The sequence below is a fragment of the Sceloporus occidentalis genome, unplaced genomic scaffold, assembly GCF_023333645.1.
Source record: "Sceloporus occidentalis isolate IW3139 unplaced genomic scaffold, rSceOcc1.0.p SCAF_4, whole genome shotgun sequence".
In the NCBI taxonomy this organism is placed as follows: domain Eukaryota; kingdom Metazoa; phylum Chordata; class Lepidosauria; order Squamata; family Phrynosomatidae; genus Sceloporus; species Sceloporus occidentalis.
In genome coordinates this window covers 78,127,859-78,152,674 of record NW_028316984.1, presented here as the reverse complement: position 1 = coordinate 78,152,674, position 24,816 = coordinate 78,127,859, and the positions used below count along the sequence as shown (strand labels likewise).

General features: G+C 42.6%; 1 protein-coding gene across 1 annotated transcript in view; it reads right to left on the bottom strand.

The window, feature by feature from the left end:
* Window positions 1-360: 360 nt before the first annotated feature.
* The window catches only part of PLCD4 (phospholipase C delta 4), a 62,243-nt gene continuing 37,787 nt past the window's right edge, over window positions 361-24,816 (bottom strand). The window contains exons 9-18 of the mRNA XM_089520390.1: window positions 24,358-24,559; window positions 21,049-21,193; window positions 19,404-19,556; window positions 18,753-18,932; window positions 13,750-13,906; window positions 12,257-12,373; window positions 11,203-11,381; window positions 8,114-8,249; window positions 4,351-4,500; window positions 361-2,947 (exon numbers count right to left, since the gene is read on the bottom strand). Of these exons, the coding sequence (XP_089376516.1) occupies window positions 2,844-2,947; window positions 4,351-4,500; window positions 8,114-8,249; window positions 11,203-11,381; window positions 12,257-12,373; window positions 13,750-13,906; window positions 18,753-18,932; window positions 19,404-19,556; window positions 21,049-21,193; window positions 24,358-24,559 (1,523 nt within the window). The 3' untranslated portion in view covers window positions 361-2,843. The remainder of the gene's footprint in view (window positions 2,948-4,350; window positions 4,501-8,113; window positions 8,250-11,202; window positions 11,382-12,256; window positions 12,374-13,749; window positions 13,907-18,752; window positions 18,933-19,403; window positions 19,557-21,048; window positions 21,194-24,357; window positions 24,560-24,816) is intronic.

Below are 24,816 nucleotides of genomic sequence, written 5' to 3'. Positions count from 1 at the left end.
AGGACTCCCAGGGGACATGGTCTGCAGCAAAACAAAATGGTCCACTTTTGGGTATGAAAAATGGGCCTTTTTAAATGTTAAGTGGGGCAGGTGACTGATATGAAAAGGTGAATACCAATATATACATTTGGAGGTCTCCAGGTGAGGCAATTCACCTCAGAAAAAGTCCAGTTGGGACCACATTTCACCCGTAACTACTTTAGCGTGCTCCTAAAGATGGTGCAAAGAAAAGTCTGTGGAGTTTTGCTGAAGTCATGTCTTTGTAGAATCTTGAATTATAGCTTTACAAAATGCCAGAATGTCAGTAAACCTGCACTGACTAATACACATGCTCCCCAAATGAACATCTAAACTCCTTTTTAACTAGTTTTTATTTTAATAAACCAACAAGTAGATGTGGAGGCTTGGCCCCATACAAAGGAGACGGTATTAGAGGAAAATGGCATTCCATGCAATGATCTACATATTGCATCTGTAAAAGTTAACCTGAGTTAAGCAAAAGGGTTGAAAGAGATAGAGGGTCATGGAGTATAGGAACAAGGCAAAGAGATTGTACTTGCAGTACATATACAGTACGCATGCTGTGACCAAACAAGGTGGTTTTAGGGTAACTTTGCCACTTCTTTTGTGGCTACAATGCTCTTTCTGCCTAGGTTAGGTTTCAAGAAGCTCAGTGCAACAGCTTTAGCCCATCTAGAGGCAGTTTCTGTAGTTACTGAGTTGTAGAGCTTGGAAATGTTACTTTTTTGGACTACAGCTTCCAGAGTCCCTCTGCTAGTACAGGCGAGAGGGGAGGGGGTCCTGGAGCTATGCTCCATAAAATTAACCTTCCATTCTCTTCTAAATTCCTTTTTCTCAGCTAACTTTTTATTTCAGATGTCTTTTGCCTTTAGGTTTTCAAACCACTAGACCTCTATGCCCATTCTTGCTACCGTTGTCACCTAAAAATACATATTTTGCAGAAGCTGCCCACCTGTTACCAGCTTCTATTATTATTATTTATATAGCGCTGTAGATTTGCACAGCGCTGTACATAAAACAATAAATATATATAAATATATACTTTTGTCTCCTGTATTGATGCTTACCATGCTCTTGTTTTTAACTATACAAATGAAACAGCAAGAGTCCAAAAGCATGAGAGTTCACCTATTATGAGGTAAGCCTTGGAGTAACTAGCTAAACCCAGGCTGCCAGTTTGTATGGCTGTATTAAATTACGCATGCTAACAGGTAGCTACTGTAAATGCCTTGAAGCACAGGAATGATTTCACTAAGGTTTTATACAATGTTAAGACACTCCTATGGGGAAGAGTTCTTATCTAGAAGACACTGTTCGCATTGCATATTGAAAAAGACACCTTCTTCTTTACATCTTAACTCTTCCCAGTTGGAATTTATGTTCATAGATTGTTTCAGGACTAATCTACATTTTTCAGTATGAAAAGAGAGTTAGCTGCCAGATATTCTTGGTGAACAAATAGAAAGCCAATCCCATTGGTCTGTGAAAAGAGTAGTGCCTCTTCCATCCTGTTGACTAGAAGTCAGTGGAAGAGAGCTTTTGCCTGAGGGCTGATTTACACATGCAAAGATGAGGCTTGGGCCTAAATACCCTAAAGGCGTTAGATCCCATCTGATCTTGGTCAGCCTTGGATGGGAGACCACCAACAAATATGCTGTAGGCTATATTCCAATGGAAGGAATTGGCAAAATCTCCTCTGAGTATTCCTTTCCTAAGAAAACCCTGTGAAATTCTTGGAGTTGCCATAAGTCAACAGGCGACTTGAAGGCACATAGAGAGAGAGAGAGAGAGAGAGAGAGATCAGATATCACTTAATGACTTTGAACAGAAGATGTAAACTGTCTCTACAGGAGAAATATTGTTAGTTACTTGTGGGTATCATTGGATATATAATGTTTGTATCCTACATGTATGGCATCATGCTCAGCATGCATATGTGAATTCACTGTTAGCTGCTCACTAGTAGGATAAGAGGCAAAGAAAACAACTGTATATTCATCTGCAGAGAAAGGAATGTAGCAAGACCTTCCCGATTTCATCTGCAGTTTGCAAGGAAAAGAACCAATCCAATATTTCTCTCTCTCCTGTCTCTTCTGGTCTACAAGACCAAAAAACAAAACAAAACAAACAAACAAAAAACAAAACAAAACAAAAAAACCCCACCAAACCCCCAAAAAGAATAAAGGAAGTGGGTTGAGGTGGTGAAGAGAAATCTCTCCAACGATGTTGCTACAAAAGCTGCAATTGAGGTCCTGTGCATTTTCTTTCAGGTATTGTCAAATGTAAGTACAGCATAATCTTTTAGTGTCTGATCAAGCTTTAGAAATAGCAGCCAGCCAGCCAGACTTACTTTCTTGCCCTTATAAGGCCTAGAAGATATCTCTAGATAGCCTAGAGGACAGGTGGAAAATGCCCTTTGGAACTGCATGACTGATGGGCAACACTGAAGGAAATTCATTCCACCTTGGGGTAGGCTCTATATCCAGGTGAAGCTGCTAGTGGTCTATCTCCTGTACACAATGGAGGTAGATTTTGCTACAGAACCATATGGATTGACAGACTTAGGGCTAGGCTCCATGCAAACAAGAATAATTTAACTAATAAAAATAATATAGCAGCAAAATTATACAAAATTATTTTTTTAAAGTAAGTATTACAGTAGTGCAAAACAGCATTTCTGTCCACTCCAGTTCTGCATAGGAACAGAGAGAGATGGTGTGATATAGCATCCTCCCATGAGGTTCGTTCAGACACCCACATTCTTCAAACTACAATGGGATGGAGAGAGGGAAGAGATACATTTTGAGATGTGGCAGTGGGATTCACTTGCTCTCAGTTGACAACTCCCCAAGGCGGATGTGGACGAAGATTGAGGCTGGTGGGATCCCTGTACCATCCTTTGAAAGAAGGTGGATGTGGCGGTATCCTGAATGGAAGAGAGAATAGGACAATGTCTGAAGCTGCCTTGTATTGAGTAAAGTTGGCCCAAAGCATTATGACAAGAGCATGCCCTCTCTACTATTCCATCAACAAAAGCCAACCAGCATAGCAGTTGAATCATCCTTCAGTGCTGATGACAGGAAAGTATCCTCCACAGTACCTGAGGGCAGCAGACTAAAGGGGTGTAAGACAGGCCATGTAGCACACATGCCCCCCTCCCAATACCTTGTTGCTGCTATGTGCCAACCACATCTGCCATCTGAGAAAGCCTCCTCACAGGCAGAGCTAGACTTGATTGAGTCAGGCAACTGGTCCATCTAATCCAGTACACTCTATTTGGCCTGGTAGCAGCTCTCTGATGTGTGTTCCTAGCCTTGTTCCTTGAGAACTTTATTTTAGAAACAAACAAACAAACAAAAAACTCCAAACAAACCATAAGATGCCAGGCAGAAACCTGAGACCATCTGCCTGCAGTGTTCTCAAGCTATGAACTTCCTATGACACAGTCAGAAGGAAATATCCTTATAGAATCATAGAATCGTAGAGTTGGAAGAGACCGCAAGGGCCATCCAGTCCAACCCCCTGCCATGCAGGAAATCCAAATCAAAGCATCCGAACGGATGGCCATCTAGCCTCTGCTTAAAGACCTCCAAGGAAGGAGATTCCAATACACTAAAGACAATTTTTCCTGTCTGGTCTCTGCAGCTGGTTAACAAATTCTGAGCTCATAATCCCTATTCTTTGGGCAGTTCTGATATTTCCCAGATTCCACCTATCACATTTATATAGTCCTCTATTGCTATCTGGCAACATGTCTTTTCACTGGAGACAACGATCTTACCAATCCCTGGAGAGATGGAAACACATATAATTGCTACTTAATTTAGGAAGAGCAGCAATCAGGATAAGGTAAGGAGGACAGTGTAACAATGAAGCCAAATACCAAAGAGAGAGACAAACTGGCTTGCCAGCAGTTTTTGAATGTAAAACCATTCACACTTCTGTTTATATTGCCAAATGATTTTTAAGCATCAGCTCATGGGGAAAGATCAACTCATTAATTGTGTGAGGAAAATGAGCTATTATGGAATTGCAAGTAAAAAGCAAATTTAACTAAGAGTTTTTCAGATTTTTAGGGACAACCACTTTACCAGTTTCTGGCTGGTAAACTGTGTGCTGCCATTCTGTGAGGCTAAGTAGCAACAATCTTTATTGCAGGGTGTAGATTATGTTATTTTCCTTACATACACAAACATCTGCCTCTGGTGACTATTTACTGTTTTGCTAAAGGCACTGACATTCATCTTACATTCATCTTCAGATCTTGGCAGAACACTGACAACAAGACAATCTTGACCCATACCCATGATGCAGAGAGGATATACTCACCTGGTTTGACACTAGTAAGAGGTAGTGTGTACTGCCCAACAAAATCATTCCATGATGCCTTGTCATAATCCTCCACCACAAAGCGCAAAAGTGACAGCTCTGGTACCCATACTTGGAACTGAAAGATCTCACCCCATTGTGGGTTAAATCCTGCCCAGGTAAATAAGGAAAATGAAGACTATCAGCAAGGCAAAGGATCTCAATGTCTCATCTAGCTGCATCGCAGCTTGGCCCAGCACTCTCTTCTAAACCCCTGTGTTTTCCGTTGTTCCAGAGGCTAAGACAGGAACTAAATTGCAAGAAAAATGATTCCATTCAAAATATTAGGATCATGTTTGATCATGGAATGGACTTTCTCTGATAGATTTGCCTTCATTTGAGGTGTTTAAAAAGAAGTTGGAAGACCATTTCTCATCAATACTTTAGTTGTGTATACTTGCGTGGCAGGGTATTGGTCTAGATGGTCCTTAAGATTCCCTTCCAACTCTAGGATTCTTTTTTCTTCAGTCACTATGGCTGCAGTTTCTACCTAATATGCTTCTTCCAGTGTATCTTCTAATCTCACCTGTCCCTTTACGTTTCCATTCACAAGTGACCACTAACTTTTAAAGCTGCCTTTTCGAATGCCAAATTAAAGTGAAGAAGATGCCTATAAACCAAGCTGTCTTACAGCTGGGAACCTGGCCTAAAAGTTATCTTCTTGCACAGTTCCACTTTCATTTCAAAAATGACATCTAAACAATAATCAAGCAAAAGCTAGACATGGTGACCCACTGAAATGAATAAGACAGGACAGCTAAATAGGATGATATCCTACATTCTGTGAGAGTATTCAGACATCAAAACCACAAGGTTGTGAGTTCAAGACCAGCAAAAGGGCCCAAGCTCGACTCAGGCTTGCATCCTTCCGAGGTCGCTAAAATGAGTACCCAGACTGTTGGGGGCAAATTAGCTTACTTGCTAATTAGCTTACTTGCTGTTCACCGCTATGATCTTTGGAATAGCAGTATATAAATAAAACAAATTATTATTATTATTATTATTATCATCATCATCATCTCAGGATTTTGTGGGTCTTCCTCTCTGCAGATGTGCTGCCCACCTTTGGAAGCCTCCCCCTAGTGGCTCTGGTAGATTCACTGGCCACATGCCTTCCTCTATCAGAGTTCCAATGGTAAAAAAGGCAAAAAATAGTATTGTGAGTACAGCAGGAGAATCTTCAATCTGCTAGGTCCCAAAACCCCCTCTTTTCTTGACATGTTTCTAGAATACAACATCTCCAAAGCTGGTGTATTTACTTTCTTTCCCCCCACTTTGGATTTGGTTCCTCCATGTACTCTCTTCTGCTCCATGGGATTACCCCACCCACCCACTTTTAAGCTCTTCTCAAGGTAAAACATTTCAGTACAGCTAATGATGTGGGAAAATATTACGCTAAATACATCAAAACAATACAAAATAGTACAAGAACAATCCCCATTCAACACTTTTTAGCTTATCTTTATACTCCAGCTCTTTAAGGAGGAACTAGCCCAAAGTCTCCCAGTGGGGATTATTGTGAAGTGGGAATGGACCTTACCACACAGGGCACAGAAGTAGGGTCAGTTCGCATTGGTCGATGCGTATTCGCATTATATTGCATTGGTGTTCCACACCTGTGAGCTCAGAATACATATTGACCAATGCGATATAACATGAATACGCTTTGGCCAATGCATTTTCACAGCAGGGTTCCAAACTGAAGGCAGCCGGCTCCTCCGTTTTGCGAGTCCGCAAAATTAGTGGATTCACAGGATCCGTATTGATGGCCAGTGCGAAACCTCTGCTGCTTTGGCTGGTGTGTACATCCAATCCGCTGGTTCTCCTGAAGACCACCGGGTTACAAATTTCCCATGATGCTGCGCTGGAATTTCCCCCTTCTCCTTCTGTTGGCCCTTTCCCCTTTCAGGACAACCGCCGGGGCTGGGGAGCGATTTTTCCACTGAACGAGATAAAGCGGAAACCTTTTGTGTCGGGGGGAATGTATATGTATATGTGTGTATATATGTATATGTATGTATCTATATACACACACACACACACAAAAAGATGTGTGTGTAAGCATATACATGCAGCGTTACACTTTCGGCTGCTCCACAGTTTGTGTGTGTGTGTGTGTGTGTGTGTGTGTATGTGTGTGTGTATGCGTGTATACTTTCGGTTGCTCCACAGTTTATGTGTGTGTGTGTGTGTGTGTGTATGTATACACACACACACACACAGAGACAGCTGTGTGTGTACACATATAAATACGGCTTCACACTTTTGGTAGTACCACTATGTGTGTGTGTGTGTGTGTGTGTATACACACACACACACACACACACACATACAAACAATCATACAGACAAATATGTGTGTACACATATAAATATGGCATCACACTTTTGGCTGTGACACAGTGTGTTTTTGTATATATATATATATATGTGTGTGTTTGTGTGTTTATATATATATATATATGTGTGTGTGTGTTTGTGTGTGTGTGTATATATATATATATATATATATATATATATTAACACTCATACAGACAAATGTGTGTGTACACATAAAAAAGGCATCACACTTTTGGCTGTACCACTATGTGTATATGTGTGTATATCTATGTGTGTGTGTGTGTGTGTGTGTGTATAAACACTCATACAGACAAATATGTGTGTACACATAAAAAAAAGGCATCTCATTTTTGGCTGTACCACTATGTGTATATATAGAAGTATGTGTGTATATATAGAAGTATGTATGTATATATTTATGTGTGTCCATATATATACAAATACACACACACACACACACACATATACAGATGGTGCATACCCCTTTCGTAAGTGGCTAAAGGCATCAATTCTCACGATATTACGTGCTAAACAGTGACCTCATTCTTCACCCTGGAAGTTAAAAATGTTGTGCCCCGTTCAGAGCCCCACAGAGCATGCGCAAGGCTGCCGATGCGCATCGGCCAATACACATTGTATTGGGCTGGTGTGGTAATCCAATCTGCACTTGCCTCGCTTTGCCTGAATACGCATTGGCCGATTCGCAAAACCTCGATTCGGAAGGCTGTCCAGGTGTGGAAGAACAATGCGATATGACGCGAATACGAATCGAGCGCGGGTGTGAATGAACGATGTGTTATAACGCAAATACGCATAGACCAATGCGAACTGATCCTACTTCTGTGCCCTGTGTGGTAAGGTCCACAGTGAACCCAGGTCTACCCAAACCTAGTTCAACATTGTTTGTTGTTATGTGCATTTAAATGACTTATGGAAGTTATGGTAACCCTAGCTTTTTTTGGCAAGGATTATCCTTGTGCTTGCTTGGGATCCACCACACCAGTTCTTACCAAAATAGCTTTAATACTCCCCAAATCTGAAATGCCACAATGTGATTCAGACAAGTTAAAAATATCTAACAGTTTAAGTCTGCATCAATTAATCAAGAAGCAAGAATCATGCAGCCCTCCAAATATTTCTGGATTGCCACTTCCAGCATTCCTTATCACTGGTTATGCTGGATAGACTTGATGGGACTTGCAGTCCAACAACATCTACAGGGCTGCATGATACGCTTCCTTAATTTATTCCCATGACAAAATTTGTTTTCCTCTACACAAAATCTGAGTGAGGTTTTGGACTCAGAACACAATCTTTGTTTCCTTTCCTAACTAGATGACTCTTGGCTCAGCTGTTCCTTACAATGGCCAATAAAATAGGCTCACCATTGTTATCAATATATTTCGTCTCTTGCTTGGCATTGTCACCTGGGACTCCATGGATCTCCACCCTCACTAGAGGATCTACAATGGAACCTTCTTTGCTGTTGGGCATCTTGGGGAGCTGCTGCCCACTAATAACCTAGAATAGAAGATCACATGAACATATAAGAACAATCAATGTTGCATGTGTAATGTATCAGCACTTTGCCCTGTTGCAACCCATGCTGTTCATAATGGTGGCCACAGACAGAGAGACAGCTGGCCACTATGAAATATAAGACCAAAGAAACAAAAGACCTGGAACTACACTGTGCCAACATCTCAAGATCATCTTACCCATCAAGTGTAGTGGCAGAGGCATCAGCTATGCAGACTACTATGCCATAAGAACTTTGACATGCTCCAACTGCGTATTTCCTTGAGCAAGTCTTCTCTATTCTAGTCTGTTTCTTAGACTTCAAAATAAAATTGTGTTGTGTTCTGTGTATTTGTCGATTATGTATATTTTATTAATACTTACCATTTTTGGATAGAAGTGGTATATAAATATTCGCAAATAGATAGATAAAGAAATAAATCACTAGATAATGTAGTTGCCATAGACCAAAGCCAGCAACTTGTGGCTAGACTGCAACTCCCATCAGCCCTAGCCAGCATTGCCAAGGTGAAGAATACTGGGAGCTGCAACTGAGCAGTATCTGCTGGACCATGAGTTGCTCACCCTTACAAAAGAGGTGGAGGGCAAAGGGAGTCTCTATTGACATCCTCAGTTAACTTCATCTCAACTGAAGAAGACCTAGAAGGAATTATATACATCTTCCACATAAAACAAGGCTAGTTTAGAGCTGGGACAGGAAATCTTTGGTGTTCCGAATAATTTGGCATACAATTCCCATCAGCCCCATCAGCATGTTCAATGGTAAGAGATTATACAAGTTGTGGTACAGTAATCCAAAGAACCAAAGGTTCTCTCATCCTGAATTCTAGGAATGGCTCCCCAATAAGAGGGTAACAAGACACAAAAACCATCTGTCCTAAAAAGCACTGCAGCAATAGTTTTATTGTTGTTGCTGTTGTTACTACTGACCATGCAAATTACATTGAGGCCTAGAAATGTAGTAATCAAAAATTATTTTAAAAAAACTGAGAAGGAGCATGTGGCAGAATTTTGTATGCTGAAGGCTCTAGGTTCACTCCCTGTATATCTTGTTTTTAAAACAGAAAGACTATGAAGGGTTTTATGCATGAGCCCTTGGCCTTGCTGACATTAGAGCCTGCCTGGGAATTGACCTGGGTTATTATTAATTTTTTTTTCTCCTCAGGGTACACAGGCTTGTTTTACTCCATATAAATACCAAGTGTGAGAACCACACAACTCTTCATTCTAGGGCACTTTTTTTTTTTTGCAGGGGGGTGGGTCTGTCTTTTTTCCATGGCTACATGTACATATGCGTAGCACCACATCTAGTGGGACAGTGCCTCTCACTTGATTAGTCACTTATGATTCCATCGGCCCCATCAGTTTGTTAATGCCATGCTCCCCTTACCATTTTAATGTTGCTAAACCCACCATGCTAATCATTTAGCACAAAATTTTCCCACAAAAACATGCAGAAATCAGAACTTGTCCTATAGCCCTTTAACAGATGAAAAATCAGTGTTGTATAAGAGCTGTTAACAGTGGTGATGCTTTTGTGCAAAGAGAGCCTCAACTCCCACTGCATACACAGAGCGGTATGATTTCCAATACATTTTGCTTTTCTGTAATATTTCTCCACTGCCCACCTTTTCTCCTTCATAATCATTTCCTGAGCAACCTCCTTGTAAATGTCTAATGTTGGCAGCTCAGCTGCAGGTGCAGCTGGACTTTCTGTTTGTCCATACCCCCAAAACAGGAGAATTTTGATTTCATTCTTCTTCCAGACTCCACTCCTCCCACTGCTAAAAGCAATGATGGGCTTTATTTTCCTACTTTCTAAGCAACATGAAGCACCATATGTGAACAGACCCTTACATGTATGAGAATAAGGTGGAACTACACCCTAAGCCAGTGGTTCCCAACCTGTGGGTCAGGACCCCATTGCGTGTTGAATGACCCTTTCACAGAGGTTGCCTAAGACCATCATAAAACATATATTTGCATGCAGCAATGAAAATAATTGTATGGTTGAGGGTCAACACAACATGAGAAACTGTATTAAAGGGTTGCAGCATTAGGAAGGTTGAGAACCACTGCCCTAAGCTATTTCCACACCATTTTCTACCTTGATTCTCATATTTGGAAAAGGCACAACATAAATTAAATATAATATAATTAATTAATATGTGCAGGCAAATGGTAAACGAAGAAAAAAATGGCACCGATCTTGACATATGCACCTCCCCATCAAATCAATTCAAATTCTAATCTGGGACTCAGAACACCCCCTTCCCCCCAAAGTAAAGAAAATCCTAGATTATTTCAAAAGCAACCGATTAAAATTGTGTCAGTTTCATCTTTAATTATACCCTTCAAGCAAAAACAAACAAACAAACAGAAAACCCTGTGAAACTGTACTGGAATGGAAAAAAATGTAATGCGCCAAAGTTGGAAGTGAGACTAAGGAGTTTAGTGCACAGGTAAATAATCTGCCTTACCTTGCTCAGTTTGAATCCTCTTCCAGAATGCAGCTGGATATTATCATATGCATTTTGTCACTGATGCCACCTCCCGCCTAAAATCCACCTAAATCCTGGCTAGGATCTGAACTCAGCCAGCTAATTTGCAAAGCTGGAAAGCTCCCGACTTTACAAATTGGCTGGCTGAGTGCGGCTGGGAGCCAGGTTTTAGGTGGGTTTTAGGCATGAGGCAGAATCAACAGCAAAATACATATGATAATACCCAGCCCCAGAAGAGGATTCAGACTGGACAAGGTAAGGCAGAGTATTTAGCTGTGCACTAAACTCCTAAACTGCATTTGTAGGCCTGTGTAGACTGGCCAGAAAAGCATCAACCTAGCCATTTAGATAGATCAGTGGTCTCAGTATAACTAACCCTAATGTTTCAAGAAATTATTATTCTCAAAGCAACGAAGAGTAAAGCATGGGCTCACCTTAATGACTAAGTTCAGTGGACTTCTGTCACTGCTGCTTTGGGGGTTCTCAGGACTGAAAGTTGTTTCTGACTCCCTCATGAAGCTTGGCTTCAACACATAACCACAGCCACCATTTTGGCTGAAGAGCCCATCATACAGGTCCATCTCTGTACCAGCTGTTTGAAAATTCAAGGCCACTGAAAAGAGGAGTCAGGAATATCTTTAGGATCAACAGTGATGGAAACAAATGAGAGAACAGTTGAGATAAATCTGCAAGCTCCATCCATGCATAATGTGTTCTGAACAGAAATTAAGTTTCAAACTACAAACTCAACTATTAATTGTGGAATGAGCGTTATTCAACCATAGCTCCCTGGTAATGTGTGCTAATTATATAATTATTTTAATACCTTGTCCCCTCAACATTTCCTTTCTAGTGCTGCAGGTTATCCTGCCAGCCAAGCTCCATTTTCAATCAGGTTTTATTTTGCAAGAGTTTGCAACACTGAACACAGTTCATAACTAAAGTTATGAAAAGTTAGAGACTCCAGATCAGAAGACCTTTAATTCTTGTGCTTTGACCAACCAGTATGAGCCATACAGTAAGCTGGGGTGAGGGTGATCAAAAAGGGATGGCTGAAGTGGTTGATGATTAATTTTCCTTAGGGTTAAAAACTCTGTCTTAAGGTTTAAAAGCACCAGTGAGTTACTATAGGAGTAGTGGTTCAGGTAGGCTAGAGATACTTTGCTGACTGATATGTAGCAGCAAATGCCACTTTCTTCATAATCCTCGTGAAGGTGAATAGCATCTAAAGGCAACTGCGATATTTTGGCACCTGACGTAGAAAATCCCAGAAACACCTTTCCAATTTCCTTGCAGTAAAAATAACAGCAGATGAAAATTACCCACAATTTGCTTCTGTTTCATAGCATACAAAATTGTCAGTTTGAGGTAGCTTCCTCACTCTGCTCAATGTTAGGGCTGACTCTGAGACTAGGAACAAGTACATTATGGAGACTTCTACTCTACAGAATGTTGACATGGGGAAGAAGGCACTCAGAAAATACATACCCATCTGGCATCCCACATTCCACATAATCTGAGGGTTGTAATTGGAGGAGTCAGTTCGCAGGCCACTGGGAAAGATGCGCGTCAACTGCCAGGCATTATGGCGCACAAAGTCGTTCCCTGCAGGACATTATGACACCATTAGTCAAAAAACATGGGTAGCCAGTGCAGTCAAGTCAATGGGCTGGAAAGATGTTTGGACAAAGAGGTCTTTATACTAGAGGGGCCTTTTATGTTTTTCTCAACAGGGAGCTATCCCCAAATAGTGTTGGGACAGATGGGTGCCAGGCCTATGGAAAGGCTGAAGAAGACAGAAGCACTTCTTCCAGGCACAGACAGAGAGATGAGAAAGTAAGTGGTGGAAAAGCCACTCAGACCAGTTGATCTATTACTGGGCGAATTCCTCCCTCCTTTCAAAGCATTCTTAAGCACTGTTCCTGTTGAATATAAGGCCATCAAAGTACAGTAAAGGTAATATTAGTACAGATTGAGCCTCCCTTATCTGAAATACTTTGAACCAGAAGTGTTTTGGAATTTGGATTTTTTCAGATTTTGGAATATTTGCATATACATAATGTGATATTTTGGAGGTGGGACCCAAGTTTAAACACAAAATTCATGTATGTTTCATATACCTTATACACATAGCATGAAGGTAATTTTATACACATTTAAAATAATTTTGTGCATGAAACAAAGTTTGTGTACACTAAACATTAGAAAGCAAAAGTGTCACTGTCTCAGCCACCCATGTAGGCAATTCTGGAGTATTTCAAATTTCAGATTTTCAGACAGGGGATACTCAACTTGTAATGTTTTTCCTCTCCAATCAATGCTACAGACTTAAGCATGAATAAATAACGTTTTTGGGTGGATGGACAACATGTAAGTTTGATCATCCTGATTATTGTGAATGAATCTATCATCACCAAGCTTTTATGTACAGCATTCCCTAACAGGGGATTTAACAGGAGAAGAATATATAATTTAATATAATTAATATAATGTTTCTGCATACTTTTTAAAAATAAAATAAAAACATTCTGTCCAGTCTTTGAAATGCAATGGCTATTAATGCTTGGGAAACAGGACAACTACCAGCTAAGGGATGATGGTCAGAGAAAGAGTTTGAGCTGGAATGTAGGGATAAAACTATGAAATTTCTGTTTAAAGTTGAAAGAAGGATGGAAGCTGTGTGGTGGGGATGGTGGAAGTGGGCTGTAGAAGGTGCTGTCTTGGAATCTGATATAAAGTTAGTGGACCTGCTGCCTGTTTGCAAGTCTGCTTGCAAGTCCACATGCATTGTCTGCTAGTATGTTTGTAAATAAAGTAAGTGTCAGTGCATTTTTGTCCACAAGAAACTTGATCTGGTGCTTCTGGAAATTGCTTGGAAAAGTGGGATGAGCAAATAGCAATATTTGAGTTTCACAAGTGTTTGGATTAAGTTTTTTGCCTGCCAGCTGCTTCACACATACACACACGCACACACTTCTCACCAGCCTCACGGATGAGCTTTCTGGTTTTGGATTCAGCAAAGGAGGACATTTCATAAGGCTTGTAGTGGCTACGAGAGTGCTGGAAGCTGCAGAACGGGACACTTTTGCAGTAGATGATGCAGTCGGAAAGCTCCTTGGATAGAGATTGCTTTGTTTTCTGAAAAGAAAGTGGCAACTAATTTGCAAATTTTGCAAAACTGGAATTAGAATGATACTTGCAGGAACAGGAACACTACAAGTAAATTTACAATATTTTTTTCCTCTGGCTGACCTCCTCTGTTGTTGGGTATTGGAAATTCAGAAAAGGAAGCCTTTCCTGGCAGGAAGAAGATATGATTTTCTTTCTCAGACTTCTGGCTTTTACCCAAATAGTATTTTATTAATATACTCAACCCAGGAAGCCACAGCCCTGAATCTTCAAGACCTGAACAGGGCTGTTGATGATTGAGAGCCCTATCACACAGAGGTTTTTCCAGCTCTGATCCAAAGCCACTGCGGGTCCAACGATGTGAATTCACGTGATAACGTGATATATTACCACATGTGATTGCTTTCTATGGGGGGTCATTCCGGGGTGCATCCACAGTGAATCCGAAGTGACTCCTCATTTTAGTGAATTCAGTAACAAGTGAATTCACAAAAATTGTTTCCAAGCTCATTTCTATTTCAATCCAAATTGGTCTGGTGCCCCATTTGTTTCCAGTGCTTGGAAGGGTAGATTTAGATGTAGATGACAGGGGTGAAGGGAATGAAACAGGAGGCTGGGGGGAGAGATGGGAGCAATGGAGGGGGCCATCGGAGGCTGGGAGAGCAACAAACTCCAACTCCCAGAATTCCGTAGCACTGAGCCAGGATAGTTAAAGTGGAGTCAAACCAGATTATTTCCCCAGTGCAGAGAGAAAGCAACTGTTACAAAGGGAAGGAGAGCATGGAGAATAATTATAATAATTATAATAAAAATAAAACAAAAAAGTTTTAAAAATAATAATTTATTTTTAAAGTAATAATAATAATAATAATAATAATAACAATGTTATTAGTTTACTGAGGCACCAGAGCTCTCTGGCAGAGAAGGCTCAATGTCTCATGGCACTACAGTTCCCAGAATTCCATAGCACTGAGCCAGGACAGTGAAAGTGGAGTCAAACCCCAGTGCGGATGCAACCTAAGAGAAGGCAACTGTTACAAAAGGAAGGAGAATGAATTGGATCCAGGGAAGTGGTATTTTAGGGATCATGGAGAATAAGGAAAACCAGATCATTTCTGCACTCCTCCAAAATGGATCTCCTTCAGATCCAAAGGATTTACTTCCAAGTAAACCTGCAGCTTCTACGCTGATTATTTTGGAGTGGAAGATTTTTTTATTAATAATAATAATTCCATAATAATAATAATAATAATAATAATAATAATAATAATAATAAATGGATGGGGGCTCTGACACAGAGGACAGATGTAGATGTGGCTGAAATAGATGAGGAGAATGACAGGAGGTAGATGTACATGTAGCTGAAATAAATGAGGAGAGTGACAGGAGGATAGATGTAGATGTAGCTGAAATGGATGGGGGCTCTGACATGGAGGATAGAGGTAGATGTGGCTGAAATGGATGGGGGCTCTGACACGGAGGACCTGTTTGAATTTGGCAGCAAGGGATGGGAAAATAGAAGGGAAGAAGAAACGTGAAGCAATCTTTCACGTGAGGCTAGCATTCACGTGAAAATGGAACCAGGAAGTGGCCCCCTTCTTCACCTCAGAAGTGCAAAGGTTCACAATGCGTTCAGAGCCCCACTGAGCATGCGCAAGGGTCCCAATTCGAATAGTTGAATCCACATGGTATGTTCTGGTGTGATAATTTAATGTGCACTCAGTCCGCTTTGACTCAGGAATCACCACAATTTCGTTCTTCATGTGTGATAATTCATCACGTGAATTGCCTTGGATTCAAATTGACTCTGCTTCTCCTTCAATTTGAATTGGCTCTGGATTTGAGTTGCAGTCTCACGTGTGATAAGGGCCATAGTGACTTGAAGGTCATTCATTCATAGGGTCGTCATAAGCCGAAGTCAACTTGGCATCAATTAACAAATTTTTTTAGGGTGGCAGCTCTAACAAACAAAACACCATAACTGGCTTTTCTTTGAATGATCTCAATTAGAAAAGAGCCACAAGTCAGTGGGATCCTGCATGTTTAGCATGGAAGAGGCCCCAAAGTTAGTTTTTGACATTTATCCTTTCAAAAATAGTACGTATGGTTCTAACAATAATATGGTTGGTGGTGAGATTATGAGAGTTTTAGTCCAAAACATCTGGAAGGTGCTTGGTAGAGTAATACTCTCTCTCTCTCTCTCTCTCTCTCTCTCTCTCTGTGTGTGTGTGTGTGTGTGTGTGTGTGTACCTGTAGTTTGACTCTTATATGAAGAAAGATTCATGATAGGAAGATATGCCCTTGCTGCTAACTCCCAAGTAGTTTAAAAACTGTACTGAGCTGCCCTCTCTTCGCAGTGGAAACTATGGGCACTCCTGCTGAATCAACATAGCTCGACTATTATTTGTCTACAATGTCTGTTCCTGGGTAGATCTGACCACTGAGACCTGATCACTAAGGTGGTCCATACATTTTTGGTGAAAAGAACACTTTCCATTAGTAGGCAAAGGCCACCTCCTCCTCCTCCTCCTATGGGGCCTTGTTGTTGTGGAAGGATATTTTTTATAGAGAGGTGCTGCACTTTCCTCTCATTTGTCATGTTTTAAATGCTTTTAAACTGTTTTTAATTTAGTGCTGTTTTTAATGCAAAAGTTTTTTTATGTTGGTATGTTCTTTAAATAATATGATTGATTTGCCTGTATTTAGTTTTAAACAATGCTGTAAACTGCCTTGTGTGCCATATTTGAGAGAGAGAGGCATCCAACACCCCCGCCATTACTGTTAGACTGGATCAATTTGAGTCGGTAAATATGAGGACATGGACAAACTCCTTAGTAGTCTGAAAAAAAACACGACTTGCCCTCTTGACCCTTACCCATCCTGGCTGGCTGTCCAGGGGGTAATACAGTCACGCTGATGCTGAAAAATATAATCAATGCATCCTTCAGGGAGGGTACCCTGCCTTCTTTTCTTAAGGTGGCAGAGGTCAGACCACTCTTTAAAAAGCCCTCCCTGGACCCCCTGGATAGAAATAACTATAGGCCAGTCTTGTTGCCATTCTTGAGCAAGGTAATCGAGAGAGTGGTTGCCAATCAACTACATGCAGTCTTGGATGAAACCGATTATCTGGACCCATTTCAAACCGGCTTCAGGGCAGGATACAGAGATGAAACAGCCATGGTTGCCTTAGTTGATGATCCCCGTCTGGGCATTGACAGGGGAAATTTGACCCTGTTAGTGCTTTTGGACCTCTCAGCGGCCTTTGATACCATAGACCATGGCATCTATCTGGAACACCTGAGAGAGTTGGGTTCGGAGGCACTGTTCTACAGTGGTTCCGGTCCTACCTCTCAGGCAGATTCCAGATGGTAGCGCTGGGAGACAGTTGCTTTTCTAAAAGAGAGCTAAAATTTGGTGTCCCCCAGGGCACCATCCTGTCTCCCATGCTGTTTAATATTTACATGAAGCCGCTGGACGAGATCATCCGGAGACATGGGCCGGGGTGTTATCAGTACGCTGAGGACACCCAAATATATTTCTCTATAGAGTTTATCGCATGGGGGTTAAACCGCTCCCCAGCGCGTTCTAACGGGGGCGAGCGGGGGCGCGATGGGCACCGGATGGGGCCCAAAACGCGACTTTATTGCACGGGGGGCCGCCGCCGCCGCGCGTTCCCATCGCATCCCAATTTGGTTCCAGAGGGCGCCATTTCTGGGGACGCTTTGAAACAGTTCCCAGAAATGGCGCCCTCTGGAACCAAATTGGGACGCGATGGGAACGCGCGGCAGCGGCGGCCCCCCGTGCGATAAAGTCGCGTTTTGGGCCCCATCCGGTGCCCATCGCGTTCCGTGCGCGCCCACGCTCGCCCCCGTTAGAACGTGCTGGGGAGTGGTTTAACCCCCATGCGATAAACTTCTATGTCTCAGACTGATGCAGTGACTAAAGATGGCATCTCCCCTCTGAGTGCTGCACCCCTTCCTGGAACTGGAAGACCTTGAAACAGTAGTACATGCGCTGGTCACCTCTCGATTGGACTTCTGTAATGTGCTCTACATGGGGCTATCCTCGTGCCAAGTTCGGAAACTTCAACTTGTACAGAACATGGCAGCCAGGTTAATTACAGGTTCTCGTCGTAACGATCACATAACACTGGCTTTGAAATCCCTTCTGCCAATTAGTTTCCGAGCAAGGTACAAGGTGTTGTACAAGGTGTCTGGACCCAAGCCTACATGGCTTGGGTCCAGAATACTTAAGGGAACGCCTTCTTCCGTACTGTCCATACCACACTCTAAGGTCCTTGGGGAAGAATCTATTTCAGCCAAAAAAATCTAGACTAATCTCAGTTACTCAGAGGGCCTTCTCCACTGCTGCTCCAAAGCTATGGAATGACCTGCCAAAGGAAATCCACCACATTTCTACTCTTACAGCCTTTAAGAAGGCTCTTAAGACGTATCTCTTTCGGCAGGCCTTCCCTACCTAGTTCCTCTCCCCGTTTACTGTGACTTACGTCACTCTGTCCACCAATTCTTCTCTTAAATTTAATGAGAAGAATTAAATTAAAATTAATTAAAATAAAATTCCTGCTTCAAGAAGAAGAACCCTCCCTCCATACCTACTGTCATCCTCAGACCTGGGAGAGAGTGAAAAAGACAGGCCCAGTTCCATCAAGTCTAGCTGTAAATTCTGTGAATTACGTCACTCTCTTTTATCTTATTTTATTGTATTCTCTGTATTTTTATTGCTGTAACCTGCCTGGATTCCTTGTGAATGGGTGGGCTATACATAAATTATTATTATTATTATTATTATTATTATTGGAGTAAAATGGGATACATAAACCAATGAACCAGCCAACCTTCTCTTTCCTCTTGTCTTCATTGCGCAGGGCTTCTTCCCCTGGATTTGCTCCCTCCTCTTCCTCCACCGCCTCCTCCTCACCATATTCCTGCTCTGGCATCTCATCTGGCTGCTCATTCAGAGAATCCTCCAGGTAACCAATCTTCTTCCCCTTCAGAATAATCTTTCCTTTCAGCTCCTGCAGGAGCAGAAAGACATGGGGACCATAACAGCACAAAGCATGCATTACAGGAAGGAGATCTTCCTGCCCCAGACAGTCCAGTTCCACCAGTCACATCCTGGTTAAGTCTATTTGTAAAACCCCATCTTCACTTCAAACAACCCCCCCATCTGAAAAAGTTTCCTAGTACATTCTCACACCCCAGCTCTCTCAGTAACCTATCAACTGCCAACATCCTACTTGAAGACAAAGGTCTTTTCTTGCTAGTGGAAGGACAACAGAGAGGAGGCCATCCCAGCTTCCCCTTGAAAATCTCATACCTTTCAAGCAGCCACCAACAAGGACCCACTCAATGGTTGCCATCAAAATGGTCACCTTTTTAATGGTTCAGATTGCAACAGGTGTTCTTACACATGTTTATCCACTCAGGGCTATCAAGATCTGCAAGCCCAGTTTGAGAAAAGATGAACCATCACTTCATATCCTTACCTCAGGTGAAGGCAGCTGCATGGGGACTCGCCCATCAATAGTGTTGAGGAGGAGTTGCTCTCCCAGAATTCCTTTCAGCTGTTGTGCCATGATATCCTGCTGCTCTATACTGCAGTGGTTTTCGATAGATAGGATAACAGGGTATTCAGAAGCCTGTGGGATCAAGGAAGTGCAGAATGAGGCAATGATAGGCTCATGGCTCTGGAAGGATGAAGATAAACAATAGAGTGGGAAAGAAGGAAGTGGGGCTATTGCAAAAGCCACTGGGAATGGAAGCACAGGAAGGACAGTAAGTTCTTTCTACTCAAGAGAAAATGATTCCTAGGAGTTTATCAAATGGGAGGAATTTCTCTTAAATTCGAATGAAAAGAAAGTGGGGCCAGAATGCATTCACTTAAAGTCACTAGTCTGGCGCAATTACATGAATACCCATTGCATTCGAACTGGCTTCGCATTGCCAGAAAATAGCATGCCATTGCCCGAATTTGCGTGTGGCAGTCTATCACGCAATAACGTGAAACCACATGATTGCATTTGGACTGACTTCCTATTGCCTGAATTTATGTGTAGTGGGTTATCACGCAATAACGTTAAACCCCATGATTGCATTCAGATTGCCATCGGATTATACTTCCAATTCCCCTTGTTTGATAAACTCCCTAGAGATTTTAGGAATGAGCAAGGATGAAGCCACTATTTAAAAATACTGTAGTGAAATCATAGTCAGTTGGAACAAGTCTGTGTTCTAAAGTGCCTTTCATGAAGAGATGGGAATAGGGTCAGTACTTCAGGATGCAGTCTGGATGATGACCAAAGACTTTGCCTGAAGCAAAGGACAAGATGACACCCCTTTCCCAGTCCACATACAGAAGCTGACTGGACTGGCAGCTGAAATCTTTCAACACTTGTCATGGGACAGAGACAAAAGGCTAGGTTAGTGGGTAGCAATGGGGGTGGAAAATTGTACTTTAGCAGAAGGGGACACCATAATTTTTGGGTTTTGGGCACCAAAATTCAAAAAGGATGTTGACAAGCTGGAGCGTGTCCAGAGGAGAGTGATCAAAATGGTGAAGTTAGGGAGCTGGGTAGGTTTAACCTGGAGAAAAGAAGGTTAATAGGTGATATGATAGCTCTGTTTAAATATTTGAAGGGATGTCATATTGAGGATGGAGCAAATTTGTTTTCTGCTGCTCCAGAGACTAGGGCACAGAGCAGTGGATGTGAACTACAAGAAAAGAAATTCCACCTCAACATTGGGAAGAACTTCTGGACAATAAGAGCTGTTTGACAGTGGAACACATTCTGAGTGTGTTAGAGCCTCCTTCCTAGGAGGTTTTTAAGGACAGCCTTTAAGGACAGCTATCTGTTGGGGGTGCTTTGATTGTGTATTCCTGCGTGGCAGCAGATTGGATTTGATGGCCCTTGAGGTCTCTTCCAACACTATGATTCCATTATTATATTGAAAGCTGCCTCTGCTCCCAACATTTGCTACCTGAGATGGTCATTTTATTAGGTCTAATGATAGAACAAGCACTGAACTCTCCGTCTTGGTTCCATAGATATACATCCTCTACAATATCTTCTCTTCCCCGACTTCCCCAATGAGGGGACCCCTCCTTCTCTATTTCAAAAAAGTACAACCTACCCGGAATGCATATTTCTCAAGGGTTGTCACAACTTCCCGAAAAGGGATCTTAGAGGTGAAGGTATGGCCATGGTAGACAATGGGCTCCCCATTAGACCCGTCCCAACAGTCTACCTCTAGACAGCGGCAGCCCCGTTTCAGAGCCCTGCAGGAGGAAAGAAGGTAACTAATGAGCCTTTCTTACTGCCCAGGTAGCACTCTCCACTGTTGGCCTGTTACCAACACGGGGGAACCTCTTGTGCTTCATCTGCACACTGCCAAGTCCATCACACCTTATCTGTGCTCACTTGGAATTAGCAGTCATTGTATCAGGCATTCCAAAATGAAAGCTTTCTATGCTTTTACTTTAGTGCTTGGATATTGTAAATGATACGGGTGAAAGGTGAAGGCAGATAATATAAAAACAGATTTCTCACAGGAGATCTCTCCATTGCAGAATGAACCAATTGCTTTAGCAACTCTTTCCATCTGTCCTTTTCTTTCTGACAACGCTTCACTGATGCTACCATTTTTTTAAAGCTATGCATTCATGTGTACATGTTTATCCATGAAATCATTACTTGTGGGGTACAAGAGACACTTTTCAAAGTACAAAAAAACTCATGGGAGTAGAGTGCCTCTAACATTACAGGACTGGGAAGTCAGCCAGTCCTGTGGTGTAACCTGCTGGCATTTATGTGAAACTAACAGAACACTTTTGAGAGTTTGATCCTGGAGAGGAATAGGTGCCACTATCGCTCAGTCCTGCAACTCTGTACCCATTGCATCTGTTTTCAGATGAAGGAGGGGGTGGAATACACAAGGTCATATCCAGCTGACAACACATCAGCAGAATTGCGAATGTGGGATTGTAGTGCATTAAAGTACATAATAGCATGTGAATGTGCATTGCACTGATAGTCATCACATTCACTGGGGATTCACATATATTACCCTACATTGGTACTCATTATAAAAGTTGAGTAATATAACACCATCACCAAATACTTATACTATGATAAGCAATGTAGGATTCTGGCCGTTCTGTGTACCCAGAAAATGTGGGTACCTTTTTCTCATAGGCTCACAACATGATCAGGGTAGCCAACATCTTTTCTGGAAGAAACTCTTGTGCCCTTAACAGTTGCAAGACTGTGAGAAATTCAACTTGTACATTTTTCTTCCTGTAGTGATAGAGAGGAAAGCAGTACAAAAATTAGCTCACACAGGCTCACACAGTATATATACACCCAACTTTTTCCAGGCAAAGCATTCTCTGAGGATGCCAGCCACAGATGCTGGCGAAACGTCAGGAAGAAAATTTTCTAGAACATGGCCACATAGCCCGAAAAACCCACAAAAAACCATGGATGCCGGACATGAAAGCCTTCGACTTCACAAAAATTAGCTTTTGTTTAATTCTCAGCACTTAGCAGCTGTTAAAAGGTGTAGGAGTTCCAGTAAGGAAAGATGGCACAGGAATCTACAGGAAACTTCTGTCACACAGATAGCTTGGCTTGGAGAGGCACTGAAGCAGCTGCTGTTGCCAGCAAAAAGGTGAACTAGCATGGACAAATAGACGACTACAGCAAGATGAAGTTGCAGGTTATGTGGATTAATGTGCTTTAACTTGCATGTACTTGTTGTGGTTGTTGTAGGCCTTCGAGTCATTTCCAATTTATGGAAACCCTAAGGTTTCTTGGCAAGATTTGTTTGAGGGAGGTATGCCATTGCTGTTCCCTGAGGCTGAGAGGGTGTGACTTGCCCAAGGTCACCCAGTGATTCTGACTAAATGTTAGGAAGACTTTCCTAGGGAAAGAGCTGTACAAACTGGTTTGGAAGGTGTTGGAGGTTTTTAAACATATGGCCATCTCTCAGGGGTGCTTTAGGTGTACACTCCCTGCATTGGTGGATGGTTGACAGGGAAACTCAGAAATCCTTTCTAACTCTAATGTTCTGTTATTTAAGTCTTTCTCAGGGAGGTGTTCATTCTAAGAGGCATCTGACAATTAGAGGCCAAATGAACCTGTGGACAGGAAGAATATTGCTGTTGTGTGTCTTCAAATTGTTTACTTATGTCTTATGGCAACTTTAAGGCAGGATATTCTTGGCAAGATTATCACAGCATTTTCTTGAGAAGATTTGTTCAGAGGGTAGTTTGCTAGTGCCTTCCTCTGAGGTTGAGACAATGTGATTTGACCAAGGTAACCCATTGGGTTTCCAAGGCTGACAAGGATTTGAACCCTAGTCTCTAGAGTCCTGGAGGAAGAGGCTCCTCCCTCCTCAACTGTCATCTCGGCCTCAGAGGGAGTCATCAGGCAGACCCAGCAACATCAGGGACTGCCTGGAGGAAGAGGCTCCTCCCTCCTCAACTGTCATCTCGGCCTCAGAGGGAGCGATCAGGCAGACCCAGCAACATCAGGGACTGCCTGAAGGAAGAGGCCCCTCCCTCCTCAACTGTCATCTCGGCCTCAGAGGGAGTCATCAGGCAGACCCAGCAACATCAGGGACTGCCTGAAGGAAGAGGCCCCTCCCTCCTCAACTGTCATCTCGGCATCAGAGGGAGCCATCAGGCAGACCCAGCAACATCAGGGACTGCCTGAAGGACGAGACTTCTCCCTCCTTAACTGTCATCTCGGCCTCAGAGGGAGTCATCAGGCAGACCCAGCAACATCAGGGACTGCCTGAAGGAAGAGGCCCCTCCCTCCTCAACTGTCATCTCGGCCTCAGAGGGAGCCATCAGGCAGACCCAGCAACATCAGGGACTGCCTGAAAGACGAGACTTCTCCCTTCCCAACTGTCATCTCGGCCTCAGAGGGAGCGATCAGGCCGACCCAGCAACATCAGGGACTGCCTGAAGGAAGAGGCCCCTCCCTCCTCAACTGTCATCTTGGCCTCAGAGGGAGCCATCAGGCAGACCCAGCAACATCAGGGACTGCCTGAAGGAAGAGGCCCCTCCCTCCTCAACTGTCATCTCAGCCTCAGAGGGAGTCATCAGGCAGACCCAGCAACATCAGGGACTGCCTGAAGGACGAGACTTCTCCCTCCTTTGTCACCTTGTATTTTGTATCGCATTACGATTTTTACTGTACACCGCTATGATCATTGCGGAATAGTGGTCTATAAATAAAACATATTATTATTATTATTATTATAGTCCAGTGCTCAGACCACTACACCACACTGGATCCCATAGGAAGAATAACCTATGGTTAAAGCCAAAAGAGGATCAAGGAAGAGCAGGCAGTGAGATATTGTTTATGCTTCATCTTTCCCCCCATAGGACAGAGTATCTAAACCACTGTATCTTCTATCTTTTGATTGCAATACCTGATATATCCCTCAACGCTGCTCTGTCCTCGTAGCTGGTCCTCCATCAGGTATGTGTTGTGAGAGGAGGAGATAAAATAATGGCAGAGGGGCTGAGACATATCCTGGTAGACCTTCCTGTGCTCAGGGTTGAAGATGGAGCCATCTGGCGAGCACAGATACATGAGGAATCCGTCCGTGCTCAGAACATGGCGAGCTTTGGCTGTGGGAAAGATTGGACCAACAGGGAGAGAAAACAGTGTCAAGGAATATGGGCCTCCAGGAAACAAAGGTGCTTCAAAGGAGCAAGAATGCTGAAATAAACAAAGCCAGTGAAACAGGAGACTGTGACAAGCCAAGAAAAAGCAGCCGTCTCTGCCGTTTCTATGACAATAAGTGTCATGGACTGACAAAGGCAATGGTAAATAGTTTGTGGACGTCTGCTGGGACAAGAACTGCACACACCTCTTCCCTCTCTCA